At 44.5% G+C, this 22930-nt stretch overlaps 1 protein-coding gene across 3 annotated transcripts; it reads left to right on the forward strand.

Annotated features, from left to right (window-relative positions):
• Positions 1 to 16260: 16260 nt before the first annotated feature.
• LOC112909410 (leukocyte immunoglobulin-like receptor subfamily B member 3) lies at positions 16261 to 21982 on the forward strand. 3 transcript variants are annotated; one of them, XM_072759015.1, is made up of 13 exons: positions 16261 to 16395; positions 16554 to 16589; positions 16773 to 17057; positions 17189 to 17491; positions 17714 to 18010; positions 18218 to 18520; positions 18788 to 18838; positions 19726 to 19854; positions 20181 to 20223; positions 20302 to 20339; positions 20541 to 20593; positions 21385 to 21549; positions 21629 to 21982. In XM_072759015.1, exons 1-12 carry the CDS (start codon positions 16362 to 16364, stop codon positions 21499 to 21501), a joined length of 1689 nt encoding a protein of 562 aa, XP_072615116.1. In that variant the 5' UTR covers positions 16261 to 16361; the 3' UTR covers positions 21502 to 21549; positions 21629 to 21982. The 3 variants fall into 3 exon arrangements, with proteins under 3 accessions (XP_072615116.1, XP_025841105.2, XP_072615110.1); XM_025985320.2 differs by having other exon boundaries at positions 21385 to 21429; XM_072759009.1 differs by having other exon boundaries at positions 21388 to 21429.
• Positions 21983 to 22930: the final 948 nt, after the last annotated feature.

Genomic DNA, 22930 nt, shown 5'->3' on the forward strand with positions numbered 1-22930 from the left:
GGTAATACAATGACTAAAATCATCGTATGATTAGTATGAATACTAAATTCATATCTTTCAATAGTTACTATGAACACAAATGGGCTAAATGATCCCATCAAGAGATGAAGGGTATTGGACTGAATAAAAAAGAAAAACCCATCTCTATCCTGCCTACAAGAGACTCATTTTAGACCTTAGGACACCTCCAGCCTGAAAATGAAGGGTTGCAAAACCATTTACAAAAAATTACCATTCAAATGGTCCTCAAAAGAAAGCAGGGTAGCAATCCTCATATCAGATAAATAAGTTTATCCCAAAGACTGTAATAAGAGATGAAAAGGGACACTATATCATACTTAAAGGATCTATCCAACAAGAAGACCTAACAATCATGAATATTTATACCCATATTGTGGGAGCTGCCAAAGTATATCAATCAATTAATAACCAAAGTAAAGACATACTTAGATAATAATACACTAATGGTAGGAGACTTCAACATGACACTTTCTGCAAATGACAGATATCTAAGCACAACATCACCAAAGAAACAAGGGCCTTAAATGATACACTGGACCAGATAGGTTTCACAGATATATACAGAACATTCCATCTGAATGCAACTGAATACACATTCTTCTCAAGTGCACATGGAACTTTCTCCAGAATAGACCACATACTGGGTCACAAATCAGGTCTCAACTGATACCAAAAGATTGCGATTGTATCTTCCATATTTTCATACCACAATGCTTTGAAACTAGAACTCAATCACAAGAAGAAATTTGGAAGAAACTCAAACACATGGAGGTTAAAGAGCATCTATTGAAAGATAAATGGATCAACCAAGAAATTAGAGAAGAATTAAAAAGATTCATGGAGGGGATCCTTGGATGGCGCAGTGGTTTAGCGCCTGCCTTTGGTCCAGGGTGTGATCCTGGAGTCCCAGGATAAAGTCCCGTGTGAGGCTCCCTGCATGGAGTCTGCTTCTCCCTCTGCCTGTGTCTCTGCCTCTCTCTCTCTCTGATAAATAAATAAAATCTTTAAAAAAATATTCATGAAAACTAATGAAAATGAAGATACAACCGTTCAAAATCTTTGGGATATGGCAAAAGTGGTCCTGAGAAGGAAATACATCACAATACAAGCCTCCCTCAAAAAATTGGAAAAAACTCAACTACACAAGCTAATCTCGCACCTAAAGGAATTGGAGAAAGAACAGCAAGTAAAGCCTACACCAAGCAGAAGAAGAGAGATAATAAAAATTAGAGCAGAATTCAATGAAATAGAGATAAGAGGAACTGTAGAACAGTTTAACAAAACCAGGAGTTGGTTCTTTGAAAGAATTAATAAGATAGATAAACCACTAGCCAGCATTAGTTTTTTAAAGATTTTTATTTATTTATTCATGAGAGTACAGAGTACAGAGAGAGAGAGAGAGAGAAAGAGATTGGCAGAGACACAGGCAGAGGGAGAAGCAGGCTCCACGCAGGGAACCTGATGCGGGACACAATCCCAGGTCTCCAGGATCAGGCCCTGGGCTGAAGGCAGCGTTAAACTGCTGAGCCACTTGGGCTGCCCCACTAGCCAGCCTTATTAAAAAGAAAAGACTCAAATTAATAATATAATGAGTGAAAGAAGAGAGATCACAACCAATACCAAGGAAATGCAAATGATTTTAAAATACCCACTATTTCCTTTGACGTGGAGTGACCTGGAGGGTATTGTGCTGAGTGAAATAAGTCAATCGGAAAAGGACAAACATTATATGGTCTCATTCATTTGGGGAATATAAAAATTAGTGAAAGGGGATAAAGGGAAAGGAGAGAAAATGAGTGAAAATATCAGCGAGTGTGACAAAACATGAGAGTCACCTAACTCTGGGAAATGAACAAGGGGTAGTGGAAGGGGAAGTGGGCAGGGGGTGGGGTGATTGGGTGATGGGCACTGAGGGGGGCACTTGGTGGGATGAGCACTGGGTGTTATGCTATATGTTGGCAAATTTAGTTCCAATTTAAAAAATTAAAAAAATCTTAATCTGAAAAAAATATTGTTTTTAATATAAGTTAAGAGCAGCAATATGCCAACAAGTTAGGCAATCTAGAAGAAATGGATGCATTTCTGGAAAGCCACAAATTACCAAAACTGAAACAGGAAGAAATAGAAAGCCTGAACAGGCCAATAACCACGGAGGAAATTGAAGCAATCATCAAAAACCTCCCAAGGCACAAAAGTCCAGGGCCAGATGGCTTCTCAGGGGAATTCTATCAAACGTTTAAAGAAGAAACAATACCCTTTTTTGCAATGGGTTTGCCGCCAGAACACAGGTGTCATGAAAACCACCACTAAACCTACACCAAAATGGGAAAGACTCACATCAACATCATCGTCATTGGACACATAGATTCGGGCAAGTCTGCCACTACTGGCCATCTGATCTACAAATGTGGTGGAATCGACAAAAGAACTATCAAAAAATTTGAGGAGGCTGTTGAGATGGGAAAAGACCCTTTCAAGTATGCCTGGGTCTTGGATAAACTGAAAGCTGAATGTGAACGTGGTATCACCATTGATATCTCCCTGTGGAAATTCGAGACCAGCAAGTATTATGTGACCATCATTGATGCCCCAGGACACAGAGACTTTATCAAAAACATAATTACAGGCACATCTCAGGCTGACTGTGCTGTCCTGATCGTTGCTGCCAGTGTTGGTGAATTTGAAGCAGGTATCTCCAAGAATGGGCAGACCCGTGAGCATGCCCTTCTGGCTTACACACTGGGTATAAAACAACTAATTGTTGGTGTTAACAAATTGGATTCCACTGAACCACCCTACAGCCAGAAGAGATACAAGGAAATCATTAAGGAAGTCAGCACCTACATTAAGAAAATTGGCTACAACCCCGACACAGTAGTATTTGTGACAGTTTCTGGTTGGAATGGTGACAACATGCTGGTGCCAAGTGCTAACATGCCTTGGTTCAAGGGTGGAAAGTCACCCGTAAAGATGGGAATGCCACTGGAACCACACTGTTTGAAGCTCTGGATTGCATTCTGCTACCAACTCATCCAACTAATAAGACCTTGCATCTGCCTCTCCAGGACGTCTACAAAATTGGTGGTATTGGTACTGTCCCAGTGGGTCGAGTGGAGACTGGTGTTCTTAAGCCTGGCATGGTGGTCACCTTTGCTCTGGTCAATGTTACAACTGAAGTAAAGTCTGTTGAAATGCACCAGGAAGCTTTGAGTGAGGCTCTTCCTGGGGACAATGTGGGCTTCAATGTCAAGAAGGTATCTGTCAAAGATGTTCGTCGTGGCAATGTGGCTGGTGACAGCTTTTGCTGTCGCACCAATAGAAGCACCAATAGAAGCAGCTGGCTTCATGGCTCAGGTGATATCCTGAACCATCCAGGCCAAATCAGTGCTGGATATGCATCTGTGCTGGATTGTCACACAGCTCACATTGCTTGCAAGTTTGCTGAGCTGAAGGAGAAGATAGATCATCGTTCTGGAAAAAAGCTGGAAGATGGTCCCAAGTTCTTGAAATCTGGGGATGCTGCCATTGTTGATATGGTTCCTGGCAAACCTATGTGTGTTGAGAGCTTCTCTGACTATCCTCCTCTGGGCTGTTTTGCTGTTTGTGACAGGAGACAGACAGTTGCTGTGGGTGTCATCAAGGCAGTGGACAGGAAGGCAGCTGGAGCTGGCAAAGTTACCAAGTCTTCCCAGAAAGCTCAGAAGGCTAAATGAATATTATCCTCAATACCTGCCACCCCAGTCTTAATCAGTGGTGGAAGAATGGTCTCAGAACTGTTTGTGTCAATTGGCCATTTAAGTTTAATAGTAAAAGAGTGGTTAATGATAACAAAGCATCATAAAACCTTCAGAAGGAAAGGAGAATGTTTTGTGGATCATTTATTTTTTGTGTGTGCATGTGTGGAAGTTTTAAGTTATTAGTTTTTAAAATCAGTACTTTTTTAATGGGAATAGCTTGACCAAAAATCTGTCACAGAATTTTGAGACCCATTAAAACAAAAGTTTAATGAGAAAAAAAGAAGAAACAATACCTAGTCTACTAAAGCTGTTTTGAAGGATAGAAAGGGAGGGAATACTTCCAAACTCATTTTGAGTTAAGCATTACCTTGATCCCAAAACCAAACACTCCAACAAAAAGGAGAATTATCAACCAATATCCCTGATGAACACGGATGCAATAATTTTCAACAAGATGCTAAACAATAGGATCCAACAGCACATTAAGAAGATTATTCACTATGACTGAGTGGGATTTATCCCTGGGTGGTTCAACGCTCATAAAATAATCAATGGGATAGATCACTTCAACAAGAGAAAAAACAAGAAACATATGATCCTCTCAGTAGATGCAGAGAAAGCACTTGACAAAACACAGAATCCATTCCTGATTAAAATTCTTCGAAGTGTAGGTTTAGAGGGAACATTCCTCAACATCTTAAAGCCATTTATGAAAAACCCACAGCAAATATCATTCTCAATGGGAAAACACTCAGAACCTTCCCCCTAAGATCAGGAATACCACAAGGATGTCCACTCTCACCACTGCTATTCAACATAGTATTAGAAGCCCTAGCATCAGCAATCAGACAACAAAAAGAAATCAAAGGCATTCAAATTGGCAAAGAAGAAGTCAAACTCTCCCTCTTCACAGATGGCATGATACTACATAGAAAACCCAAAAGACTCCACTCCAAGATTGCTATATCTCATATAGCAATTCGGCAATGTAGCAGGATACAAAATCAATGGCCAGAGGTCAGTGGCATTTCTCTACACTAACAATGCGATTGAGGAAAGAGGAGTTAAGGAGTCAATCCCATTTACAATTGCACCCAAAAGCACAAGATAGATACCTAGGAATAAACCTAACCAAAGAGATAAAGGATCTACACCCTAAAAACTACAGAACACTTCTGAAAGAAAATGAGGAAGATGTAAAGAGATGGAAAAACATTCCATACTCATGGATTGGAACAATTAATATTGTGAAAATGTCAATGCTACCCAGGGCAATTTACACGTTTAATGCAATCCCTATCAAAATACCATGGACTTTCTTCAGAGAGTTGGAACAAATCATCTTAAGATTTGTGTGGAACCACTGCTGGTGGGAATGTGAACTGGTACAGCCACTCTGGAAAACTGAGTGGAGGTTCCTCAAAGAGTTAAAAATAGATCTACCCTATGACCCAGCAATTGCTCTGCTGGGAATTCACCCCAAAGATACAGATGCAGTGAAACGCCGGGACAACTGCACCCCGATGTTTCTAGCAGCAATGTCCACAATAGCCAAACTGTGGATGGAGCCTCGGTGTCCATCAAAAGATGAATGGATAAAGAAGATGTGGTATATGTATACAATGGAAGATTACTCAGCCATTAGAAATGACAAATACCCACCATTTGCTTCGACATGGATGGAACTGGAGGGTATTATGCTGAGTGAAATAAGCCAATCGGAAAAGGACAAACATTATATGGTCTCATTCATTTGGGGAATATAAAAATTAGTGAAAGGGAATAAAGGGAAAGGAGAGAAAATGAGTGAAAATATCAGCGAGGGTGACAAAACATGAGAGACACCTAACTCTGCAATAAATGGTGCTGGGAAAATTGGACCTCCACATGCAGAAGAATGAAACTAGACCATTCTCTTACACCATACACAAAGATAAACTCAAAATGGATGAAAGATCTAAATATGAGACAAGATTCCATCAAAATCCTAGAGGAGAACACAGGCAACACCCTTTTTGAACTTGGCCATAGCAACTTCTTGCAATACATCCATGAAGGCAGGAGAAACAAAAGCAAAAATGAACTATTGGGACTTCATCAAGATAAGAAGCTTTTGCACAGCAAAAGAAACAGTCAACAAAACTAAAAAAAAAAAAAAACCTACAGAAGGGAGAAGATATTTGCAAATGACCTATCAGATAAAGGACTAGTATCCAATCCATAAAGAACTTCTTAAACTCAACACCCAAGAAACAATGCAATCATGAAATGGGCAAAAGACATGAACAAAAATCTCACAGAGGAAGACATGGACATGGCCAACAAGCACATGAGAAAATGCTCCTCATCACTGGCCATCAGGGAAATACAAATCAAAACCACAATGAGATACCACCTCACACCAGTGAGAATGGGGAAAATTAACAAGGTAGGAAACAACAAATGTTGGAGAGGATGTGGAGAAAGGGGAGCCCTCTTGCACTGTTGGTGGGAATGTGAACTGGTGCAGCCACTCTGGAAAACTGTGTGGAGGTTCCTCAAAGAGTTAAAAATAGATCTGCCCTACTACCCAGCAATTCCACTGCTGGGATTTACACCAAAGATACAGATGCAGTGTAATGCCAGGACACTTGCACCCCGATGTTTCTAGCAGCAATGTCCACAATAGCCAAACTGTGGAAGGAGCCTCAGTGTCCATCGAAAGATGAATTGATAAAGAAGATGTGGTTTATGTATACAATGGAATATGGGCAGCCCGGGTGCCTCAGCGGTTTAGCGCCACCTTCGGGGCATGATCCTGGAGACCCAGGATCGAGTCCCATGTCAGGCTCCCTGCATGGAGCCTGCTTCTCCCTCTGCCTGTGTCTCTGCCTCTCTCTTTTTCTCTGTGTCTCTCATGAATAAACAAATAAAATCTTTAAAAAAAAAAGAAGGAGTATTCCTCAGCCATTAGAAACGACAAATACCCACCATTTGCTTCGATGTGGATGGAACTGGAGGGTATTATGCTGAGTGAAATAAGTCAATCGGAGAAGGACAAACATTATATGGTTTCATTCATTTGGGGAATATAAAAAATAGTGAAAGGGAATAAAGGGGAAAGGAGAAAAATGAGTGGGAAATATCAGAAAGGGAGACAGAACATGAGAGACTCCTAAGTCTGGGAAACCAACAAGGGGAGGTGGAAAGGGAGGTGGGCGGGGGGTGGGGGTGACTGGGTGACGGGCACCGAGGGGGGCACTTGGCGGGATGAGCACTGGGTGTTATGCTATATGTTAGCAAATGGAACTCCAATAAAAAAAATTAAACAAAGAAATAACTCAGTTATCTGCTAATTATACCTCAATAAAGCTGGGGGAAAATATAAAAAATAAATGTTTAATATAATTAGAGGGGCACCTGGGTGGCTCAGTTGGTGAAGGTGAAGCATCTGCTTTCAGTTCAGGTTATGATCCCAGAGTCCTGGGATCAACAGGAAAATTTTTAAAAAGATTTATTTATTTATTTATTCATGATAGATTGAGAGAGAAAAAGAGAGAGAGAGAGAGGCAGAGACGCAGGCAAAGGAAGAAGCAGGCTCCATGTCTGGCCCGACGCGGGACTCGACGCGGGACTCGACAAGGGACTCGACAAGGGACCCGATCCCGGGTCTCCGGATCGCGCACTGGGCCAAAGGCAGGCGCTAAACTGCTGAGCCACCCAGGGATACCTTCAATAGGAAGTTTTTAAAAAGGGATCCCTGGGTGGCGTAGTGGTTTGGCGCCTGCCTTTGGCCCAGGGCGTGATCCTGGAGACCCGGGATCGAATCCCACGTCGGGCTCCCGGTGCATGGAGCCTGCTTCTCCCTCTGCCTATGTCTCTGCCTCTCTCTCACTGTGTGCCTTTCATAAATAAATAAAAATTTTAAAAAAGGAAATTTTTAAAAAGATTAAAATGACACTTGTGAAGAGCATGTCACTGTATTGTGCTGTGTACAATATTGTACTCCTGAAACCAATATAACACTATGTTGACAATTATAAAATGGTTTTTAAAAACCTAAACATAAAAACATAAAAAATTAAAAATGATGAAAAAATAAATATCCAGAATATTTTTACCCTACAATTACAAAAGGAATAATCCAATACATGTTTTTCACAATATGCTCTATTTTTTCTAAACTAATTTTAATATTTTCCAATAAAAAAAATAGAATGGCACTTTAACGCGTGAAAATCTGTTCAGATTTACTTCTACTTAAATAAATGCAAATTTAAACTAAACTGAAATGTTATTTTTTCTATTTGGCAAAAAAAAAGAAGCTTTCCAACTTGCCGTTACAAATTTGAGAATAAACATAAATGCTCTTATATTGTTGATAGGAATGCAAAATTGGAATATGGTCACATGAAAAGCTGGCATATGTCAAAATCACTGTTGCATTTTAGATAGTAAATTAAAATTTCTAGTCTCATTCTAGTATTTATCAAAATACATAGCCACCCAGACCCTCAAAGTTCTATACCTTTGGGAAATACCAATTTTTATTTTATTTTAAAATAAAAGAATTGCTCTTTTGTGTAAAAAAAAAATGGAGAATTCACATTTAGGAGAATTATCATTATTTACCAAACAACATATGGAAATTATGCATTTGCCTCAGGAAATTCCTGCCAAAAATGTGAAAAGATATATCTCAAGGCTACTAATTGAAGTATTATTTGTACTTGTGAAATATTGGGAAATTGGGCTAAACAAACTCAAGTTCATCTCAACATGGAGCTGTTTACCACTGTACAGAACAAGAGACATTTATATTCTTTTTTTAATTGGAGTATAGCTGACATACAATATTACATTAATGTCAGGTGCACAACAAAGCGATTCAACTTCTCTACAAGTTAGGCTGTGCTCACCCTAAGTGTAGCTGCCATCTGTCACCACACAACGTTATCACAGTATCATTAACCATATTCCCTGTACTAAGCCTTTTATTTTAATGACTTACTAACTTCATAACTGGAAGCCTGTACCTCCCCCCACTCCCTTTCACTCTTTCAGCCCATCCCCCTGCATTCAGCTCACCTCTGGCAACCATCAGTTTGTTCTCTGTATTTATAGATATGATTCTGCTTTTTGTTTGTTTATTAATTTGTTTTGGTTTTTAGATTCTGCATATAAGTGAAATCATGACATTTGTCTTTCTCTATCTGACTTATTTTACTTAGTGTGATACCCTCTAGGTCCATCCACGCTGTCACAAATGGCAATATCTCATCCTTTTCAAGCCTGGGTAATATTCCATTATGTGTATATGTACATGTATATCACATTCTCTTTTTTTATTTATAAATTAATTTTTATTGGTGTTCAATTTACCAACATACAGAAAAACACCCAGTGCTCATCCCGTCAAGTGTCCGCCTCAGTGCCCGTCACCCATTCCCCTCCACCCCCCGCCCTCCTCCCCTTCCACCACCCCTAGTTCGTTTCCCAGAGTTAGGAGTCTTTATATTCTGTCTCCCTTCCTGATATTTCCCACACATTTCTTCTCCCTTCCCTTCTATTCCCTTTCACTATTATTTATATTCCCCAAATGAATGAGAACATACACTGTTTTTCCTTCTCCGATTGACTTACTTCACTCAGCATAATACCCTCCAGTTCCATCCACGTTGAAGCAAATGGTGGGTATTTGTCGTTTCTAATGGCTGAGTAATATTCCATTGTATACATAAACCACATCTTCTTTATCCATTCATCTATCGATGGACACCGAGGCTCCTTCCACAGTTTGGCTATTGTGGACATTGCTGCTAGAAACATCGGGGTGCAGGTGTCCCGGCGTTTCATTGCATCTGAATCTTTGGGGTAAATCCTCAACAATGCAATTGCTGGGTCGTAGGGCAGGTCTGTTTTTAACTCTTTGAGGACCCTCCACACAGTTTTCCAGAGTGGCTGCACCAGTTCACATTCCCACCAACAGTGTAAGAGGGTTCCCTTTTCTCCGCATCCTCTCCAACATTTGTGGTTTCCTGCCTTGTTAATTTTCCCCATTCTCACTGGTGTGAGGTGGTATCTCATTGTGGCTTTGATTTGTATTTCCCTGATGGCAAGTGATGCAGAGCATTTTCTCATGTGCATGTTGGCCATGTCCATGTCTTCCTCTGTGAGATTTCTGTTCATGTCTTTTGCCCATTTCACAATTGGATTGTTTGTTTCTTTGCTGTTGAGTTTAATAAGTTCTTTATAGATCTTGGAAACTAGCCCTTTATCTGATACGTCATTTGCAAATATCTTCTCCCATTCTGTAGGTTGTCTTTTAGTTTTGTTGATTGTATCGTTTGCTGTGCAAAAGCTTCTTATCTTGATGAAGTCCCAATAGTTCATTTTTGCTTTTGTTTCTTTTGCCTTTGTGGATGTATCTTGCAAGACGTTACTGTGGCCAAGTTCAAAAAGGGTGTTGCCTGTGTTCTCCTCTAGGATTTTGATGGAATCTTGTCTCACATTTAGATTACATCACATTTTCTTCATCCACACTTGAGTTCCTTCCATATCTTGACTATTGTTAATAATGCTGCTGTAAACATATGGGTGAATATGTTTTTTTAAGATTTATTTCATGTATTTTAGAGAAGGAGAGTGAGAACAAGCAGGCAGAGAGAGGGGCAGAAGGAGAGGGAGAGAGAAAGAATCTCAAGCAGAAACCTCACTGAGCTTGGAGCCTGAAGTGTGGCTTGATCTCATGACTCCAAAATCATGCCCTGAACTGAAATCCAGAGTTGGCCACTTAATGAACTGAGCCACTCAGATGCCCCAGGAATGAATATGTCTCTTCAAATTAGTTTTTTTGTTTTCTTTGGGTAAATACTCAGTAGTGGAATTATTGGATCCTATGGTATTATATTTTAATTTTTTGAGAAAACTCCATACTGTTTTCCAGAGTGGCTGCACCAGTTTGCAATCACACCAGCAGTGTAGGAGGGTTCCTTTTTCTCCACATCCCTCAGCAACTCTTGTTGTTTCTTGTCTTTTTTACTCTAGCCATTCTGGCAGATGTAAAGTGATATTTCACTGTGGTTTTGATTGACATTTCCCTAATGATGAGTGATGTTGCACATATATCCATATGTCTGTTGGCCATCTGGTTGTCTTTGTTTGTTTTTAAGATTTTGTTTATTTGGGGATCCCTGGGTGGCTCAGCAGTTTAGTGTCGGCCTTCCATCCAGGGCGTGGTCCTGAAGTCCCGGGATTGAGTCCCACATTGGGCTCCCTGCACAGGGAGCCTGCTTCTCCTTCTGCCTGTGTCTCTGCCTCTCCCCCTCTCTCTCTGTGTCGCTCATGAATAATATTTATTTATTTATTTATTTATTTATTTATTTATTTATTTGAGAGAGAACAAGCAAGGGGAGTAGCACAAGGAGAAGGAGAAGCAGGCTCCCGCTAAGGAGGGGACCTGATGTGAGACTCAATCCGAGAAGCCTGGGATCATGACCTGAACCGAAGGCAGATACTTAACTTACTAAGCCACTCTAGAGCCCCTGGATGTCTTCTTTGAAAAAGCCTATTCAGGTTCTCTGCCCATTTTAATTGGATTAATTATGATTTTTTTTTTTTGGTGTTGAGTTGTAGAAGTTCTTTATATATTTTGGATATTAACCCCTTATCAAATATGCCATTTGCAAATATTGTCTCCCATCTCATAAGTTGCCTTTTTATTTCATTTTATTTATTTTTTATTATTTACTTATTTATTTTAAAAGATTTCATTTATTTATTCATAAGAGATACACAGAGAGAGGCAGAGACATTGACAGAGGGAGAAAGGCTCCCTGGGGGTATCATGATGAAGGACTCGATCCCAGGACCCCAGGATCACGACCTGAGTCACAGGCAGACGCTCAACCACTGAGCCACTCAGGTGCCCCCGCCTTTTTATTTTTGATGATTTTCTTTGCTATGCACAAAGTTTTTATTTTGATGTAGTCCCAGTAGTTTAATTTTGCTTTTGTTTCTCTTGCCTGAGGACACATATCTAGAAAAATGTTGCTATGTCCAATTTCAGAATAATTACTGCCTGTGTTGTCTTCTAGGATTTTTATGGTTTCAGGTCTCACATCAAGGTCTTTAATCCATTTTAGGTGTATTTTTGTGTATGGTGTTAAACAGGGGTCTAGTTTCATTTTTTTTTCCCAAAAAAAGTTATCTTTATATACAGTGAATTTTAGGGTGGAATTTTAAATGAAAAGAGGAAATAGTAAAGGGAAGAAAAAATAGTGCTGGAAGAACACCAGATGTCAATATGGAGACGTAGGGAAATCAGAAAGCTTAGATGGTTTCGCTTATTATGGGAGAAATACAAGAAGCATCAGCCATGTTTCCCAAGTATGTAAAAGCAGTGAGATGCCATTAACAGTATTATTTTTAGAGCAAATAATTCACTTGGGGGAAAGAGAAGGCGTTTGCTTTAGCATAATGGTCAGTGGCTGATAGAATTATCTAAATGGAAGTTTAATGGGTAGCATGATATGTACACACTCTCAAAGTATCTCTCCATGAATCGATTATTAATTACAAAAGACAAATTGAAACTTTATTGTGAAGAAACATGAGGAATGTAAAATTAACCAAGTTATGAAAGCAAAAATCACCCATAAGGAAAAATATGGACAATGTCGCTGGAGAGGTATTCCACCCCAAAACACACAACCTGAATCTAAGCGTGAGGTATCCTTGGGCAAAGCTCTTCTGTATGCATCATGGTTTCTTTCTCTGCCGAGACTCCCCCTTTCCAGCCCTGGGTCATCTCCACTCACCACTCTAGACATAACCAACAGCTGTAAGAAAGGCACCCAAGGTCTCTGTTGATGCACTTGTGTTAAACTTCATTAATACAGATGGGATTCCATGCTCTGGTGATGCACACAAACCACCCAAGTGTGGGGAGAAGTGGTGACCTGGGCATGACTCACAAATCTTCTGAATGTCCAGCTCTGAACCAGGCACTGGACATTTTTCTTTCACTCGATGGCACATTTGGACAGTTCCTGAAATGCAGAACTGTGCACTTATGACAGGTAGAAGTGGTTTTCTGAAAAAGGAGAAATCCACATCTTATTTGGGACCAGTACAGAGTTGACAAATGAGGAAGTAGGTGTTCTGCTTCTGGTAAAATGTTAGTGTTGAAATGTGGCTGGGCTGAGAGATTAATGGATGCCTACTCATGCATCCTGTTGCTCAGTGTGGCCTTCCAGGCTCTGTCTCCCCCCACCCCCCACCTCTCTGCACAGTTGGGACAGGCAGGAAAGTCACTGAGGTTGCAAAACTCACCACCCTGCTCTGCTTTACACTGCAGGGAAGGAAAGTGAGTCATGTTTTTATGATATCATTTTGTACTTTTAGAATGAGCCTTGAATTCCACTTTAAAATTCCCCTCAAATTATCTTCTCAGTGGTATGTTATCAATTTACTCTTCATTAATAAATACTCTTAAATTAAGCACTGGTGATCAATTAAGCAATTATTAAAACCAATAATTAATAATGTAGTTATTTGCTTGTAAATGTTTGTTTATTGTGTTTTACATGCTGGAGCACAGTGTGAAGTGTGCTCATGATTCAGCAATGAGAAGATATGGCTTAGAATTCCATGGGAATTATTGCTTAAGTTATTGCTTAACTCTTGCTTGTCTACGGAATCATTATGACAAATTCTCAGATACACCCCTTACCCTATCAGGGATAATTATTTATGAGGCAGGGAGAGACAGTGAATGTGTAACTAGCATAAAATTAGTTTGAAATGCAAAGGTAGTCACTTCCATGAAGGTCCTAGACACCAGCTGAGATTATGTTGGATGTGTAGGTGAAGGGGAGCCTTGGGTGGCAATTCAGGAGAGATGGGAGTGCAGATAACAAGAAAGGCAGATTCAGATCTGGTATCTACTCTAAAATGGGGAGTCATAGAGTATGAACTTCTGAGTAGGAGAAATGGCCATAAGGAGTTCTTTCCAATAGAGTCTGTTTCTCCAGAGAGGAGAATGTATGAGCTGTGCCTCATGCACATTCCACATTCAGTTTTTGGAAAGTGTGTAGGAAGTTGAAAGTGGGCAGAGCCACCGTTCCCTGCACACAGGCTTTTCAGCACTTTGCTCCCCTCATTTAAAACCAATGCCAAAAATAAATAAATAAATAAATAAATAAATAAATAAATAAATAAATAAATTTTTAAAAAAAACCAATGCCATTGCCTTCTTTACTGGTGAAATAGTAATCTATTGTCTCCTATGGATTTTTCTTTTCTTTTCTTTTTTAACTAAAATGTGCATTATTGATCTTACCGTTTTGTTAAATATTCAATTATTTCTGGAGACCCCCAAACCACTGATGTCTGAGCAGGCCAGTGAGAGTTGAGGCATAAGGAGGAGGTGTGGTTAGTGGGTCCTTGGACCTTTCTTGTAGTTATTTCTCTAGTTCTGGGATCCTTAGACCATACAAACATCCTCAACAGCGAGCACTGGTTTTCTGACCTGTGATGTAAGAGATTCAGTGAAGGAAAGGCCAGGTGGAAAGTGCTGGAAATGCCTCTTACCAAAATAGTGAAACAAAAGTAATTCTCACCCTTGCAGATATTACACAGATTCATACCACCAACAATAACTCAGAACTGAGTGTTATATACTATATGTTGGAAAATCGAACTCCAATAAAAAATATACAAAAATAAATAAATATATAAAAATAACTCAGATCAATACAGAGGCAGTGATGTTTTCTACTCTCCATTCAACTTGCCTACCTCGTTTGCACAGAAGACAGAAGGACCTTGGAGAATTGGATTCTTGTGCACCAGGTGATTCCAATGTCCATTTCTGCTCCAGCTGAAGACCCACAGAGAAACCCATCTTTCTCCTGGCACCTGGTATGCAACTGTTGATTAATGGGTTTATTTTCCTGAGTCTGTAAATGCCATTAGGTTTGGTCTATGGTTAGTTCTAAGGCTCAGCTATACACTGTCACTGTCCACATTTGTTCAGGTCTGTGGCATGTCTCCAGCCCTGCCCACATCTCCAGTCCTGCACACATCTCCAGCCCTGAGCATGTCTTCAGCTCTGAGCATGTCTTCAGCCCTGTGTCACATCTCAAGCCCTGACCACATCGCCAGCCCTGTACCACATCTCCAGCTCTGTGTCACATCTCCAGCTCTGTGTTATCCAGGCTGTGTAGACCATGACTGTCCTTCCATTGAACAGGACATCACCTGTTCACCACATCACCTGTTCATCACACATCCACCATGTGGATTATATCTGTGAAACAAGAAATAGCAACTATTCTAGGTGATTTGTAAGACTGTGAGAAATAAATCTCTCCAAACTTCAGTTTCTTGCTACCTCTGTGAAATTTCTAGGCATCCAGCTGCCTGAGGCATGTTGAGATACCCCATCCTAGCTTAACACTCATGGCTCCATCTAATCCTCCTACTAACGAGACAAAAGTTCAATTCCTAGTGAGACAGCTTTGGAACATGGAGACAACATAGAGCTCCCTGTGCATGCTACCTCTACCCACTTACTGAATGAGTTGAGGAGCTGTTGGTTTTGAGCCCAGAACAAGAGAAGCCTTTGCAATGGGCCCAAACTTCAGAAAGCCTGATTTGTATGACCTAAAAATCAGTGTTTGGAGTTTCTGTGGCAGATGAGCTCAACGTCCTTTGGCAGGGAACCATATAGATGATGTACAATGTAGATATTAAAGATTTTGAAGCCACACTATGCCATTTCTGCAGAGAACTACTCTCCTTTTGTGAAGCAGCTCTGGGTTGCTCCTGGGCTCTAGTAGAGACAGAATGCTTGGCAATGAGTCATCACAAAGGTCCTCATGAGTGAAGGAGGGGGCCAGAGGGGCAGGGTCAGAACCAAAGAAGAGACTCCAGAGCAGCTGGAGTAATGTGATGCTGGCCCTGGAGATGGAAGGGGACCCCAAGGCATATGGGCAGGAGTAGCAGCTTGGAAAGGCAAGGGAATGGATTCATCCCCAGGAACTCTAGAACAGCTAGATTACACCTTGACTTTAACTCAGGGATGTCCATGTTGCAATTCTGTCCTCAAAAAGGTAAGATAATAAATCTGTGCTGCTTTAACCCACTAGCTTGTAGTGATTAGTTACAGCAGCAACACAACAGGAAAATTATACACCAGATACACCTACTTTTAATTGTGTACCCTTTTCTTTAGTTTTTTGTTTTGTGAATTTGAGCTTTGCAAACTAGTTTGAATCAGTCTAGTTCAGAGATGTATTTCTGGGACAGAGACATTGCAAACACTCAATAATACATGTTGAAGTTTGTGTCACAAGGGGGTATCAGGCCAGGGAGACAGCAGTTTCTGGGTCAGGTGAGGCCTCAGTTGTGATCAGAAACAACTGCAAAGCCTGCTGCCTGCCTAAGCCTCAGCCCTTGGGAAATTACATCTAGGCTGTTCCCCTTCCTGTGGGGTGGCTGACGTGAAAACCCCGTGACAAGGAGAACTGGTCTCTGAGTGCGTGTGCTCCGTGCATCTGTCTGATCTATGGACACCAAGGTCCCTCCATCGGTATAGCTGGGACAGAGACAGGAGACATCATGACCCCCATCCTCACGGCCCTGCTCTGTCTAGGTGAGATCTGAGGAGGGGAGGAGACACCGTAGTCTGAGAGGGACCCACCCCACAGGCAGGCCCTGGTCTGTCAGAGACCCCAGGGTCAGGAGGCTCACTGGGGAGGAGGGCTTCAGCTCAGAATTCAGGGCAAACCTCTCACAGGGACTCTCTTCCAGGGCTGAGTGTGGGCTCCAGGACCCAAGCGCAGGCAGGTGAGTCTGTCCCCAGGGGTCCCAGTCCCACCTCCTCACTGGGGACAGGGAACACCCACCAGGCAGGGGGGGATGGAGATCAGCAGCTCTGGGTTGACAGAGGGGGGACATCTGGGGGTTTGGAGCTGAGTTGGGAACTGAGGGTGGAGAGGGCCTTGTGATCCAGCCTCTGTTTCCTTCCAGGGATCCTCCCCAAACCCACCATCTGGGCTGAGCCAGGCTCTGTGATCCCCATGGATACATCAGTGATCCTCTGGTGTAAGGGGAGCCTGAAAGCCCAGAAGTACGCCCTGTATAAAGATGGATACTCAGAGGCCTTGAAGGTGCAGAAGGCACTGGAGCCGAAGGACAAGGCCAAGTTCCCCATCACATACATGACAAGTGTATGTGCAGGATGGTATCGCTGTTACTATGAAAGCCCCACTGGCTGGTCAGAGTTCAGTGACCCCCTGGAGCTGGTGGTGACAGGTGCGAGCCTACTCAGGTCTTGCCCTCAGGAAGAGGGTCTGCTCTCAGGGTGTCACCCTTTCACAGCCCATCCCTAGGGATCATGTGGGGGAATCTGAGCCCCATTTAACACAGCCCCTCCCCTCTCCTAGGGATGCACAGCAAACCCAGCCTCTCAGTCCTGCCCAGCCCTATTGTGCCCTCAGGAGGGAACGTGACCCTCCAGTGTGGTTCATGGAGAGGATTTAACAAGTTTATTCTGATGAGGGAAGCAGAAGGCCAGCCCTCCTGGACCCGGTACTCCCAGCGAGCCCCCAGTGGAGAGTTCCAGGCCCTGTTCCCTGTGGGCCCCGTGATCCCCAGCCTCATGTGGACGTTCAGATGCTATGGTTCTTACAGCAACCCCCCCCAGGTGTGGTCACTCCCCAGTGACCCTCTGGAGCTGCTGGTCTCAGGTGAGAAAGTCTGATTTTTGCCGCATCTGTGGTTTGAGGCACCAGACAAGTTATTGCAGATCTGCTCCCAGGAGACCTCCAGACATAACAGTGGGGTGAGGGGACCATGGGGTCACAGGTCAGAAACTGAGAGGGTAAGGGACAGTGAGACCCAGGAGTCAGGATGGGAGAAGGGAGGATTGGGGAGAATCAGCCTACAATCCATGGCTGGTCTTCTCCCAGGTGTGTTGGGGAAGCCCTCCCTCTTGACCCAGCAGGGCCCTGTTGTGACCTCTGGACAGAACCTGACCCTCCAGTGTCTCTCTGATGTCAGCTACGACAGATTTGCTCTGTCCAAGGAAGGGACAAGTGACCTCCTTCAGCTTCATGGCCGGCAGACTGAGGCTGGGTTCTCTGGGGCAGACTTCTCCCTGAGCCCAGTGAGATCCTCCCACGGGGGCCAGTACACATGCTACGGTGGACACAACCTCTCCTCCCAGTGGTCAGCCCCCAGTGACCCCCTAGACATCCTGGTCACAGGTGAGGAGCGATGGGTACATTCAGGACCCAGACTGCACAGGTCCCTGAGGGGAACCCCAGGTAGTGGCCACCAGGACCAAGGGTGTGGGGTCCACAGGGAGGGAGAGAGACAGAGAAACCGGGCATAAAGATGGGAGAGACTCAGAGGACACAGACTCAGGTCAAGACAAGGCTGGACCACCCCTTACCTACCCTTCCTCTCTCTAGGACAGCTCCCCTATACACCCTCCTTATGGGTGCATCCAGGACCCACGGTGGCCCCAGGAGAGAATGTGACCCTGCTGTGTCAGTCACTGAGCAATGTGGACACATTCCTTCTGTCCAAGGATGGGGCAGCTGATGCCTCTCTGCGTCTTAGATCGAAGTACCGAGCTGGGAAGTACGAGGCTGAATTCTCCATGAGTCCTGTGACCCCAGCCCATGGGGGGGCCTACAGGTGCTACGGCTCTATCAAAACCTCCCCCTACCTGTTGTCATACCCCAGTGTCCTCGTGGAGATCCTGGTCTCAGGTGAGCAGCCCTTGCCCCTGTCCCCTCCATGTGCTAACATTGTCCTCAGAGCCCTGTGCCCACAAAAGCACAGGGCTGGGATGGGAGAGGGGGGCTCTGAGGGGTCCACCCCTCACACTGCCCTCCCACCCCTGGCTCCCCGTCACCAGAATTCTCCAGGTGGAGGAGGAGGAGTACCTGGGAACCTCAGGGTAAATAAAGAGGAGTGTGAGCATAGGCAGGGTCTCTGTGGGAAGCTCTAGCCTCCTCTCCTGACTTTTTCCCCAGGATCCTTTGGACACCATGGCCCTCCACCCACAATGTCCAGCCCAACAGCTGGTGAGTCACAGGGGCGTCCATCCAGGGCCTTTGGTTCCAGTCTCTCAGAGATGACAGGGGGCCGATGGGCACCAGGGATCTTGGCTGGTGGAGGAGGCTGGGTGTTCATGGGATAGGGAGGGGTGGGGACCCATCTGGAGGAGGGGCAGCAGATGCAGTGGAAGCACACAGGCCCTCCCCTGACCCTCTACTGACCCCAGGAGGCTCTGAGGGTAAGTGAGAGTCTCTGTCAGGAGGTGGTGGGTGGGTCATGGGGAGCAGGGGCTGAGTTACACCCTCACTTCATGACCCCTTACATTCCCTGTCTTGGACATGCCCCTCCCCTGTGTGGGCCTCAGTTTCCCCAAGTGTAAAGGAGAGAGTCATGGCCCAGATTAGATTTGTCCTCGGTTCTGACCATGGCTCTGACCTCCTGGGTGAGGAGGGTTCATGGGGAGGTTCCCCAAGTCATGATTCTAGGGGGGTGCCTGTCCCTCTGCAGCAGTGACAGTGACATTGTAGGGGGAGGGGAGGGAAGTTGATGGCTGGGGGTGTTGAGGTCTGGAAGGACCCTCAGCTCAGGATGAAGATGCTGGGAGAGATCCTGTCCCAAATGAGGAGCCCAGAGCCTCGGAGTGGTGACCTCACAGGGGAGGCATGAGTAGAGCACAGGGAACCTTCATCCTAACTTCCTGTCCCAGCCCTGCCACCTCCATGCTGAGCAACCTGAGACACATGATTGATCACTCTGTGCCTCAGTTTCCAGTCTGTGGAGCAGGTGGGAGGGACGACAATCCCCTGCTGCATGATCGTTGTCAGAGTCGCAGGTGCAAGCACAGAGCCCAGCAGGTGCCTGGCACACAGTAGGCGCTCAGTAAAATGGAATCACTGGCTCATTCATGGTATAGCTCCTGCCCAAGGTCCTAGCTGGTACCTGTACGTCCTCATCGGGGCCTCGGTGGCCTTCATCCTGATGCTCTGCCTCCTTATCCTCCTCCTGGTCCGACAGCAACGTCGGGGCAAATACAGGAAGTCGAGTAAGAAGGGGCTGAGGCACCCCAGGGGTGGTGGTGCTCTGTGGGCTGACCCAGGGTGGACTCAGGGCAGTGGCCAGAGGGAACCCAGAGAGGTGGGAAAGGCCGATGTAGGAAACTTCTACAGAATCTCAAGTCAGAGAGTCTAGACAGAAAACACCCAGGTTGGCTCCCATGTGCCAGTAGAAGGTGCTCCCCTCTTTTCAATCTTGGGAGATGGAGAAACACACAGGCAATGTGGGTGAAGGGCTCCTTTCCCTGGAATCACATGGAACGGGGAGGTTGTAACCTTCCATCCCAGAGGAATGATGATTCCTAATGTCCGGCAGGGGATGCAGACCCAGAGCCCAAGGACAGAGGCCTGCAGGACAGGTAACTCCTGCCCACAGACCCCCAGACTCCCACCCACCCGCCCCCTGCATGCCCTCTGACACCATGTCTCCTCCCCAGCTCCAGGCCAGCTGCTGTCGCCCAGGAGGAAACCCTCTGTGAGAGGAAGGGGCCACCCTGGGGGTGGGCTGGGAAGGTTTGGGAAGGGGAGAGGACCCAATTCCCCCATGCATGACCTCAGCACCTCACCCCTGGATCCCCTGGGTCACAGCCGCCCCATCTGGGAGCAGGTCAGGGTCTGCAGCCCTGAGGGAGCTCAGGGGACTTTGCCACGACATACACCCCGTTCTACCCCACAGATGCTGCTGTGCAAGACACATGGCCTGAGGATGGGGTCAAGCTGGACCATTGGGTGAGACCCCCACTCCCATCCAGACCCCAGGGCCCTCTTGGTGCCAAACTTAATCCAATGCATAATTCTCTGTCTTCACACCACCCAGTCTCAGCTCTGTTCCACTGATGACCTCTCTACCCTTGGGCACCTGGGACATCCCGCTGTGACCTCTTGGCCCCTCCTCCAGGCTCTCCTTGCCTGGCTCCCCATCCATTGTCTGACTTAGAGTTGTTGGGGTGCATACCCAGATCTCAACAGGGTGCATGAAGAAGTGAATCACCTTAAGGTCTCTGGACCTCCTTCATTCATTCACTCAGCAAAGATAACTGGGGTCCAATATTTACCTAATCCCACTTAGTATTCCAGGTTTAGCAGTGAGCATAATTGACCCCCACTGAACGAGCTCTCCTTGTGGGTGTCAGACAATATGCAAGGAAGTCACAGCGTCCTCGGGTGCAAAGTGTGGCTAAGGAAATAAAACAAGATATGAGAGTAGCAAGTGCAAAGGTCCTGAGGCAGAAACATGCTACTTCAGGAACATGGGTCATGTGGCTGGAGCCAAATGGGCAAGAAACAGTGTCAGGAATAGAATCAGAGCTGTTTTAACATGAATCAGAGCATGAATAGAATCAGAGCTGTTTTAACATCACATGCTCCAAGGCTCAGGAAGTCCCTGCAGAGTCCAGCAGGAAAGTGACCTAATCTACCTGAAAGTTTGAAAGCATTACTCTGGCCACAGTGTGACAAATTGACTGGGGGGATTGAGTGGGTTCAAGGAGATAAATATCCCTCTCACTGTCTGTCTGCAGCAGAACACACAGGATGAAGATCCCCAGGGAGTGACGTACGCCCAGGTGAGCCACTCAGTGTCAAGTCTCAAGTGGGTCCTGGCCACTCCTCTATCCTACCTGTTGGGAAGATTATAGGACTTTGAGGACAGACAAGCAGAGGAAGATAGGTGGATGGACAGTCAGGTGGGTCCTTTCTTCTCTGATTTCCATGGCTTCTCCCCACCCCAACACCAACCTCCCCTTTCACTCTCCCCTGCTGCAGGCTGCTGCATCTGACGCCCCCCCAGATGTGACCTACGCTCAGCTGAACCACTTGACCCTCAGACAGAAGACAAGTGCATCCTCTCCCTCCCAGTCAGGGGAGCCCCCAGCAGAGCCCTGTGTGTATGCTGCTCTGGCCATCCACTAACCCAGAAAGGACACAGACCCCATACTCCAGGGAGGGGGACCCCACGGACCCTAGGAAGGCACAGGACCTGCCCACAGTGGGTGCTACCTGGTTGTGGACTTCTCATAGAGACCAGTTGGAACTCCTGGGGTCCTCTCAGAGTCACTCGATTCTTCCCTCAAAGATACTCCTGCACTTTGGAAATTAAAGCAATGGACTTCTCAATAATCCAGGAGTGAAATGAGAAAACCAAAATGGAAATGAGAGAATGTTTACACTGAAGGATCATGTAAAACGTTACACAAAAAACCTGAAATGGGAAATTAAGAACCAAGAACAAAATGTTTAGGAAGGAAAAAGCCTATATCAGGAAGGGAGACAGAACATAAAGACTCCTAACTCGGGGAAACGAACTAGGGGTGGTGGAGGGGGAGGAGGGCGGGTGTTGGAGGGGAATGGGTGACGGGCACTGAGGTGGACACTTGACGGGATGAGCACTGGGTGTTTTTTTGTATGTTGGTAAATTGAACACCAATAAAAATTAATTAAAAAAAAAAAAAAGATCATACACCATAAAAAAAAATTAATGACATATTCTATCATATCAAGAATTTAGAAAAAGAATAGCAAATGATTCCAAATGAAGGTAAAGGAGTAAAATAATGAGAAGAGTAGCTAAGAATAAGGACAAAAATTTTTTTTAAAAAATCAATAAAGCCAAAAATGTTAATTTTTGTGAACATTGTTCAATTTTATAAATCTTAGCAACAACCACTAAGAAAAGAGATAGAAAAGGGCGGGCACATGTCGCCATTCTCAGGACACCATCACATCCTACAGACTATAAATTGATAACAGAATATTAGAACAGTTTTATTCTGATATATGAGAAAATGTAGATGAAACCGTCAAAATCCTCAAAACAGAAGCTACCAAAATGATGGAGAGGTAGAAAATGTGAGTCACCTTATGTGTATATAAAATGCAATGACATGTGATCAAAAACTGCTCTCCAACTGAAGTATGTGGAAAGTGAGAGAAACAGCAGAGTGGTGGCTGCCAGGGCTGGGGTTGTGGAAACGGAGAGGCCCTGATCAGGGTGATAGGTGGTTGATGAACAAGCTGTACATGGTTACAAGAGCACAAGTTCGAGGGATCTGATGTACAGCATGGTGA

Source organism: Vulpes vulpes, chromosome 1, assembly GCF_048418805.1.
Source record: "Vulpes vulpes isolate BD-2025 chromosome 1, VulVul3, whole genome shotgun sequence".
In the NCBI taxonomy this organism is placed as follows: Eukaryota; Metazoa; Chordata; class Mammalia; order Carnivora; family Canidae; genus Vulpes; species Vulpes vulpes.